Source organism: Phyllostomus hastatus, unplaced genomic scaffold (genome assembly GCF_019186645.2).
Source record: "Phyllostomus hastatus isolate PE091 unplaced genomic scaffold, TTU_PhHast_1.1 phas_contig_210, whole genome shotgun sequence".
NCBI classification, from domain to species: Eukaryota; Metazoa; Chordata; class Mammalia; order Chiroptera; family Phyllostomidae; genus Phyllostomus; species Phyllostomus hastatus.
In genome coordinates, this window is record NW_025333737.1 from 38,032,779 (window position 1) to 38,042,096 (window position 9,318).

The window sequence follows — 9,318 nt, forward strand, 5'->3', positions numbered from 1 at the left end:
CGTCAGTAGATGAGGGACAGCCTTCCCGCCCCCCCGGGGCCCCTTCGCCTGGGACACGCCCACCCCCAGGGGGCCTCGCCGGAGGGCTTCCCGACCCACCAGTGGGAAGGCGCGGGCCCCGCCCACAGGGCGGGGGCGGGTCCCAGCTGCTCCACAGCCCCAGCACCCGGGTCCCTCCAGGGTCTGAGTCCCCTCGGCTCTGGGGCCTGGCGGGTGTCCACCAGGTGGAGGCTCCATCTCCAGGCCGCCCCGGGGTGATGGGACGGGGGGCCCCCCTCGCCCCCACCTGGGGCAGGGCGCCCCTCACGCCGCCCTGTGGCCCGCAGCCGAGAACAAGACGCTGCCGCGCTCCAGCTCCATGGCGGCCGGCCTGGAGCGCAACGGCCGCATGCGGGTCAAGGCCATCTTCTCGCACGCCGCCGGCGACAACAGCACCCTGCTGAGCTTCAAGGAGGGCGACCTTATCACCCTGCTGGTGCCCGAGGCCCGGGACGGCTGGCACTACGGCGAGAGCGAGAAGACGAAGATGTGAGTGCGCCCCGGACGCCAGGGCGGCTCTGCCCCGGCCCTTGGGTGCTGGTGGCGCTGGGCCCTGGGGGGACCGCCGGGGTCGCCACCTCACGGCATGGAACCTGGGCGGCGCAGGCTCCGCCCACACGTCCCACCCGCCCCCTTGCCCGGGGCCCTTGGCGTCCCTGGCACCTTCCTTGCTGGCAGTTGCGGCCCCCCGCCGGCGGAGGTCAGCTCCTCCTCCGGAAGCCTCGCTGCCTCCCCCACGTCTCTCCTGGGCAGAGCTGGGGTCCGAGAGCTCACGCCTCCGTGGCGTCTCGTGATGGGCACGGCCGGGGACTGCCAGTCAGGGGCTCCACCCTGCCCCGCCCCCCACCACCACCACTGTGGTCCGGGCGCAGCTGTCGGTGAGAGGGAGTCCCCGCTGGGGCACCCTCAGCCCTGCCCCTGCCCACGTCCCAGAGGGGCGGGGCTGGCCTCTGCTCCTGCCTCCAGGCGGCCGCCGCCCTGGGAGGGGCTCCCAGCAGGGACGCCTCCCTCCCGGACCCTCCTGTGGGGTTGCCCCTCGGGTCCCGGCGCCTTCCTGCAGCCCGGCAGAGCCGGGCATGCCCAGGGAGCAGGCGGGGTGTCCTGGTGTTCCTGCAGCACTGGCGTGTGTCCCGGCCGGGGGACTGGGGGGCCGGGGGCGCCCTGCCTGCTCTCACCGAGCCCTCCATTCCAGGCGAGGCTGGTTCCCCTTCTCCTACACCCGGGTGCTGGACGGCGACGGCGGCGACAGGCTGCATATGAGGTGAGGGTGGCCGCCCTGGGTGAGCGGGCGGCCCTCCACTCCGGAGGGGGGCTGCGGGAGGAAGGGGTGCTGTGGGTGGCGCCACTCAGGGAGGCCCCCCAGGCCCCATGGACGTAGAGCTCGGCCGGGCTTCCCGCGGCCTGAGAGCCACGCGCCTGATGGTCGGACGGGGCTGGCTCCTCCCCGCGCTGGGCCCAGGGCACGCCCTGCTGCCATCTGCTGCCGGCAGGGCATGGGAGGGGGACCCCAGATCCTGCAGGGGTCCTCAGGAGAGCGGGGGACCTGCCCTGGGAGCTGCGGAGTGGGGGGGGGCCGACCCTCCCTAGGGACACACACCAGCCTCCCCAGCATCCGCCCCGCCCCCTCTGCCCCCGCCCGCAGCCTGCAGCAGGGGAAGAGCAGCAGCACGGGCAACCTGCTGGACAAGGAGGACCTGGCCCTCCCGCCCCCCGACTACGGCACGGCCTCCCGGGGCTTCCCCGCGCAGACGGCCGGCGGCTTCAAGCAGCGGCCCTACAGCGTGGCCGTGCCCGCCTTCTCCCAGGTGAGCGCGAGAGGGGCCTGGCGGGGGTGTCTGGGCCTCGAAGGCTGGACGTGAGCCTGGGCATCGCAGCGTCACAGCGGAGTTGGTGTCCGGGAGACCCTCCCCCCGCCCAGGAGCTGCGGGACCTTCCCAGCCTCTGGGGTGGGTGTGGGTGCCGAGAGCTGGGGGGTGGGTGGGGGGGTGTCTCCAATGCCCCTCGGCGGCCCTGGGCCGGCCCGGGCTCGCTGGAGGTGGTCTGCGACCGCTCTCCCCGCTCCAGCCTCTGTCAGCCCTGCGTTCCAGCCCGCATACCGCTGGTCGGGGGTCCTGGGTCCTTGGGGCGGCCCCTCAGGCACCAACACCCCCCCTCAGTGACCTGCAGGCGGCTCCCCACTGTGGCGCTCACGGGCCCCGGCCCGCCTGCCGTGGGAGACGCGTGGGGTGGGGGTGGGGGGGCAGTAGGTGGTCTGCCCCGCCTGGGTCGTGGGTGTGAGGGGGCACAGTCCCCGGGGGACTCCTGGAGACAGGCGTCCCTCTGCTGGGGGGTCGGGTGTGTGTGCGGGGGCCCTACCCTGGAGACCCCGCCTGGCTCCCCAGGGCCTCCGGCCTGACCTGCCTGCCTTTCCCCCCAGGGCCTGGACGACTACGGGGCCCGGGCTGTGAGCAGGTAAGGGGCTCTCGGGGCTGCGCGTGGGAGCCGTGGGGAGCGGTCCCCCGAAGGCTGGGCTGGCGCACCCCCTGGGCGGGGGGCCTGGTGGGAGACCCAACAGTGTTCCCTGCGGGTCAGGGTGAGCCGGGCAGGGGTGCTCGCGTCCTGCCCCCGCCCTGACAGCCCGCAGGCCCCTGAGGGGCAGGGTGCCCTTTCCCCGGGCTTGGGCCGGGTCCCACGGGCTGTGACGGGGGGCCCCCCCCCGGAGCGCCGCTTCTCTGCTCCCCGCGGGTGGGGGGAGCGGGTGCTCATGCCGGAGCCCGGTCCCTGCCGCCACCCCACACCCCCAGGGGGCCCGGCGGCCCCTCCACCCGGCTCTTCCGTGGCTCCGCTCCCCGGCGTCCAGGTCTGCCTTGCCCGCTCGGCGCAGACAGCAGGGGCTCCGCCCTCCGGGCTCCGGGGCCTCCGCTGCCACCCACCCCCAGGGCCAGGTCACCCGGTGGCCGGCCGACCCCAAGCTGCCGAGAAGGCGGCCGCCGCCGTGGGGCAGGCGTGTGGCCGGCAGCTGTCCTTGCTTTGTCCGCAGCGGCAGCGGCACGCTGGTGTCCACGGTGTGAGGACGCCGCCCCGGCAGCCGCTGCTCGGGAGAGCCCGCGCCCCCCCACCCGCCGTCTGCTCTCCTCCGGCCGCCTCTCCTCCCGCGCTCGTCGGCTCGTTCTCGGGCCGCTTCCCCCCCCCCGCCCGCCCCCTCCCGCCTTCTGGTTGGTGACCCCCGACCCTGAGACCCTCAGGGCCCATGGTGCTGCCCAGCTCCGCCCCCGTGTTTACACGCCCCCGGTGTCCTGCCCCGCGGCGAGGCGGGCGGCCCGGCCTCTGCTCCCCGCCCGCTGCGCTGAGACACGCCGCCCCTTCCCGAAGGCTCGCCACAAGCCAGCTGTGAAGTTTGAAGAAAAAGAAAAACCTTACAAAAAAAAAAACAAAAAAAAATTTTGAAAACAGGGAAAGGACTTTTTTTCCTGGAAACAAAAAGATATGCATGGACTCCGGTGTACGTACTGTTACTTATGCATCTGACTTCCCCCGGCACACGCTGACCGTCTGTCAGGACAGGCGGGGCCCCCGGAGGCTCCCGGCCCCGTGGGCGCTGTCCGAGGGCCACCCCCGTCTGGGGCCTCCTGAGGAAGCTGGCCGCTCCTGTGAGGGAGGCCGGGGCCCGGACCTGCCTTCTCTGGGGACGCTGTTGGACAGTGCACAGGGACCGGGGCGTGAGCGTCACCTCGGGCGTGGCAGCCTCACCCGGTGCCCTGGTGGGAGGGGGTCGGGCGCAGGCCCTGCCCGGCTGCACACGGACATTCCAAAGACTTCCAGAGACCACCCCACCCCACGCGTGCTGGAGACCGGCTCTTGAACCGGCCCCGTGAGGGTGTCGGCCACCTGGTTGCACGGGGCAGGGGGCACGGCAGGACCGTCGGGAGGGCGGCCTCGGGCACCCCGCCCGCACGCCCGCCACCCCGGGGGAAGTGGGCAGCCCTGCCCCCCCCCAAACACTTGTCTTCTTGTGTGTCTTGGTGGCTTCAGAAAGAGACGTGCTGGACTCAGAGGCTACTGGTTTTGCCTCCTCACTCCCTGAATGCGGGCAGCGGGGGGCAGCCCCCAGGCCCCCCCTCCCTCGGGACACGGTGGATGCTGCTCCGACGCCGCGGTTTTGCAAAGCCCCCCTCGGACCAGGGCGTGGCCGGCGGGGCGCGTGGCGGAAGCCACTCGGGACGGGACAGATCTCCTGTGTCTGAGGAACTCGCAAAGCCAGAACCCGGATCCGCGCGGAAGAGCCGAGTGGGGGGGTCTCCTGCGGGCAGGCCCCGAACCCCGGGTGCCACGCGCGTCGGACACACGGACAGATGGACGGACGCAGGCACAAGACACGGAGCTCGTGCGGAGATGTGAAGCGCTGGAGATACTTTTCCCGTTTCTTTTTTTAAAATCCGAACTGTGCCCTGTACTGCAGTGGTTTGAATAAAAGTTTTATTTATTGCATCGAGCCGGGTGTAGCGCCTCCTTCCAGCGCCCACAGGGGCCCCACGCCGCTGCCCCCGAGGGTCGCCTGGGCCCCCTGCCGTGCGCGTCGACCCCTGGGCAGCCCCCCTCCCCCGGCCTTCGGGCCGCAGCCGCCGCGAAACCACAGCCCTGTTCCTCCCTTGCAGCCCCGACGTGGAAGTGGCCAGGCTCTGAGCCGCCGTCGCGAGTTAGTAAGTGCGGGGGTTCCGGTGCTGGTCGGTCGTTGGCGCGCGTGCGCAGGGGCTGCGGACCGGCCCTCGGGCCTCCACCGGGCGTCGGGGCGGGGCCGGGGCTCGGCCCCCTGCTCTGCTTAGGGCTCCGGGCCTGCGCTTCCCCTGGGTCGCTCCTCGGGCTCTGGGGCTTCCTGTCTGGGCCGCACCGCCGCCACCGCCTCCGCTGCTGGGCGAGGGTCTGGCCTGCACTCTACCCGGGCTCCTCGCCTGCCTCTGCCGGGTGCTTCCGCCACGATCAAGGCGGGCTCGCCGATCACACCTGGGGCCTCTTCGGCTGAGTGGCCCCGGGGGCGTGGGTGTGGGTCCGAGCCTGCCCTGGGGGGTGGGGGTGCTGCAGTCTCCGGGGGTGGGGGTCAGGGGGCGTGACAGGCGGGGAGCAGGAGCCTGTGGGCCCCCCTTGGGGGTTGGGGACGGAGGCGGCCGCGGTGCTCCCGCCCCGACCTGCTCCAGGAGGCTACGCCCAGCTCCCCACACTGGCCCTCGGCCGCCGTGCCTGCCCACTGTCTCCGGCCCCTCCTGGTGACCGTCCTGCCCTGTCTGCAGAAGGCGAGCTCGGACAGCCAGCAGGGACGTGGGAGCCCACCCTGCTGGGTCCCTGTGTCTCCTATCCCGGGGGCCCCTGCTGCTCGTCTGTCCCCACCGGGTGTCACCCTCTCCCTCCCTACAGGGGCCAGACCACCCAGCAGCCCTGTGCTGTGGCTGCCCTGTCACCGCCTTTGTGTGGGTGACGGGGGGTGGTAGGAGTTCCGGAAAGTTCTGGGGAGAAAGGCTTTTACTGTGGCCCAGTGGCCGCCAGCCCAGCGGTGGCCTGCCCCCGGCCTCGCTGCCCGTGGTCCTTCCAGGCCAGTGGGGCCGCGGCGTCCTTGCCTCTGGAGGCCCCGGAAAGGCTGAAGGCTCAGGGGCAGCAGCCCCTGGTGTCGGGCACACCCGGGGCGAGGCAGGCAGGCACCGGCGAAGTGGGCGGGCGTTGAGCTCAGCCCCAGGCGCGCACGGCGCGGGCCCGGCCCGATGACGCAGCTGGGGGTGGGGTCCCAGAAGCTGGCCCCGGTTGCTTGCGTGGCCCGCGCAGCTCTGCGCGAGCGGGCAGCGAGGGAGAGCGCCCAGAAGACGCAGCTCCAGAGGGGCCGGCGGCTGCAGGGTGAGGAGGCCGGGGAGGAAGTGCAGGCCGGGGTGGAGACGGCCGGGCTGGGGCCTCCTGGCTCCGACGCCCCCGAGGGCGCGGGCTGCTGTCGGTCAGGGCGCGGGTGTTCCGGAAGTGCCGCTCGGGTTCGCACGGTGGGCTCAGGGACAGCCCCGCGACCCCGACCCCCGCAGCCAGGCGCGTCTCACGCGTGGGGCTGAAAGCTGCCCCTCGGCGGTGGTCGGAGCGGCAGTGGGGCGGGACCCCCTGTGGCTCGGGGGCCCTGTGGGCCGCCCCACCCCTCGGCCCTGCGGGGCCTCGGGCCTGCTGTGTCTGGAGCAGGAGTCCGTTCGTGGTGTAGGAGCCTCCGCTGGTCACGCCTGTGTCCCAGCTCAGGGGCGCTCGGAAAGGGGACAGCTGTGCCCTCGGAGCCCCGTGAGGGCCCCCCCCCCGCACCCCAGCTGCTAGGGGGAAGCCTGGCCTGGCGCCGGCCCTGGCCGAGACCGGTGTGCGGCAGGCGGAGGGTCTGCAGGGGGGCGGGGCCTAGGGTCCCAACCTTGTCCCGCCCTGCCGTCGGAGTGCTGACCCCGGCCCCTGCCTGGGGTCCCAGGGGCACCCCGCGGGGCCGGCTCGTGAGCGGGCTCTTCCATGGGAGGGACGTGTCGGAGGGGGCGGGTGTCGGGACGGACTGTGTGCCCTTCCGCTGGCGCTGTGTGCTCGGAGCGCCGGCTCGCCGGGGTCTCCGGGCTGCGAGGGGCCTGGAGGGAGGGCCGGTGGGTGGGCAGGTGGCCGCCACGCCGGATCGGGGGCAGATGAGGAAGTCGGGGCAGAGGCCACACACCCTGTGGGTGGGGGGCCCTTCTGGCCCCAGGCGGCCCCTGTGGAGGGGTGTTCGCCACCGGCCCGCTCCGGTGCGAGCCCCGGGGTCAGCGGGAGGGCGCTGCCCACACCCACGGTCTGCACCGCTCAGTCCCCGGCCGCGGTTGCCGGAGCTCCTTCCTCTGCTGGGTCCCCGGCTGTCGGTGGACGAACCGGCCCCCCGAGACCGCCGGCATTCACCCAGGGCGGGGCGGCCAGGGGCACGGAGCCCCCCTTGGAACCCAGGCCAGTGGCGGGGGCAGCCAGGGCACGGGCCACCCTGTGCCCTGCGTCCCACTGGTGCCGGCAGACCTGGCCTCGGGGGCCTCCCCGGGTCCCACCCACGACCCCGACCCACGTCCGCGGAGACCAGAGCTGAAGAGAGGCTCAGGCCAGCAGCCTGCGGTCCCCCGCGGGCCTGGAAGGGGGCCCTTCCTCTGGGGCGGTGACGCCCCGAATCAGAAGACCTGACAAACGACTCAGATGTCACCTTCAGGCGCAGAAGCCGTCGTGGCCAGCCTGCTCGCAGCAGCTCGCCCCTGTAAAGTGTCCGTCCAAAGCTCCGTCTGTTCCGTAGAAAACGCTAAGTCCCACCCCCCCATCCCCTGCCCGCGGCCCGCCAGCTCCCGTGGACGCCGCCCGCCGTGCCAGGAGCAGCCCCGCCCCAGGTAACGGCCGCGGTGCCGCCCGCTTTGCCCGGAGTGTGGTCCCGTCCGTGCTGAGCCCTGTGTTGTCGCCGCGCCATCTGTGCTGTGCCCCCGAGGCCGCCCTGAGCCCCCCGGGACCAGGCCGGGCGCCGGCCCCTCGTGCTCCCCCTCTCGTTCCATCTCAGCCTGTCGTCTGGCCCGTCCATCTGTCCGTCCGCTGCAGCCCCAGGCATGCGGGGGCGGGTGTGGCTCCCCGGGGCGACGGGAGGCCGACGCCCCTCCGCAGGAGCTGTGGGCGTCACCCGTGGGCCCCGTGGCTGCCCGTGGGCCCGCGCCTCGTGTCTGCCGTGTCGGCGGGGGGCGGGCCCGGGCCCCCCTGGGACCCAGGACGCGCGGGCCGGGCGGCCGGGCTGAGTCTGTGTTCGCAGGTGGGCAGCCACCGAGCCCTGCAGGAGGCTCCCCAGACTTGATGGGGGCCCGCGGGGGGCGGAGGAGGGGCCGGTCTGGGGCCCGGGGCTGGTGCGGACAGGGCAGGGCGGGGACGGCACCCTCTCCTCCCTGGCTCTCCCGGCCGCCTCCGTGGCCCCCAGGGCAGCCCAGGGGCCGCCGCACTCACACCCTTCTCCTTCTCCTCCTCTCCTCAGGAACCCCTTCGCCAGCGTCCAGCTGAAGCCGACGGTGACCAGGGACAGGTCTGCCCCCCTCCTCAGCTGACGGCCACACCTGTGCCCCTGCACCGGCCCCCTCCCCCACCCCACCTGGAAGCACTCTCGTTATTGCCCACGTGGTCGCCCTTCAGAGCTCCGCCCACCCCTCCGCCTGCCCGCGCCACACCCGCTGCAGTCCAGCCTGGGCTGGGCCCCGGCTGCTCCCTCGAGCCCAGGGCACCTGGGCCGTGGCCACAGAGCGCTGCAGGGGCTGACCGCGGCAGGGGCCTGCTGGCTGGGCCGTGGGCAGCGGAGCCCGCCAGGTGAGGGAAGGACCTTCGTCAGCATGTGGCCTGAAGGGGAGTCTGGCCCCCGCCCCCACGCTGCCCGTAGCCCCTTGGTGTCTGCTCAATAAACGGACTGCCCCCCCCCCGCCCCCTGCTGTGATCTGTCGGCGGGTGGGGGCAGCCCTGGGGGTGACTGTCGGGGGAGCCTCTCCATCCTAAACTCCCCGCCCGAGCCCCGTTCCCACCCACGACTGCTGCGGGGGCCCCAGCGCTGCTCTCTGTCCCCAGGGCAGGTGGCAGGTGCCCCGGGCTGGGCCCCCGAGCTGTGTGCCGCCGTGGGGGCTGGTTCCTGGCCCGGCATTCCTGGGTGGGCCACCGCCTCCCTGCCCTAGCGGCTTCCACATTTCAGCAGCGATACCACACTTCGGAGACCTTATTATTGGGCCTATGCCACCACACATCTGTGGCTGGGGTTCAGCCATGGGGACCAGCCCTGGGGACAAGTCCCAGGCGGAGCGGCTCCTCCCGGACCCTCTGAGCAGCTGGCCCACGCCCAGGACAGGGAGCAGAGGGTGGGTCAGTGCACATACCGCCCCTCACCTCCCAGAAGCTGGAAGTGTGCTGGGTGGGGGCAGGGGGGGGCATAAGGTGGCTGCTTGGGCTGGGGGTGCCCAGAAGCTCCAACTCCTCAAACCGCTCCTGCGTCCCAGCCCACCCACCACCACCACCACCACCACCACCCGCCCCCTTGTGCTGAGGGACAGGCTCTGGGCAGGGGGCAGGGTTCCTGGGGGTGTCTGCGGCCCCTCCTCATCCTTCCCGAGGCCAGTCCCCCACTCTGCTCTGGGCAGAGCCCACCTGGGCACAGCAAGGGGGCAGGGGCCCAGGGCAGTCTCCCTTCACCAAGGGCAGTGGGGGGGGGCGCCCTCGCTCCTGCCGCAGCCACACACCCCCAGCACAGCTGAGCGTGCAAAGAAAACACTCAGCCTGAAGGCTGTT

General features: G+C 73.1%; 1 protein-coding gene across 4 annotated transcripts in view; it reads left to right on the forward strand.

The window, feature by feature from the left end:
* Positions 1 to 8,457, forward strand: part of BAIAP2 (BAR/IMD domain containing adaptor protein 2) — a 40,504-nt gene extending 32,047 nt beyond the window's left edge. For 2 of the 4 annotated variants that reach the window (XM_045836632.1, XM_045836636.1), the window contains exons 10-14: positions 327 to 528; positions 1,232 to 1,300; positions 1,682 to 1,844; positions 2,456 to 2,490; positions 8,030 to 8,457. In XM_045836632.1, the coding sequence (XP_045692588.1) occupies positions 327 to 528; positions 1,232 to 1,300; positions 1,682 to 1,844; positions 2,456 to 2,490; positions 8,030 to 8,099 (539 nt within the window). In that variant the 3' untranslated portion in view covers positions 8,100 to 8,457. Of the gene's footprint in view, positions 1 to 326; positions 529 to 1,231; positions 1,301 to 1,681; positions 1,845 to 2,455; positions 2,491 to 3,058; positions 3,202 to 4,673; positions 4,719 to 8,029 lie in introns of those variants that run through there. The other 2 variants (XM_045836635.1, XM_045836634.1) reach the window with 2 other exon arrangements.
* The last annotated feature ends 861 nt before the right edge of the window (positions 8,458 to 9,318 follow it).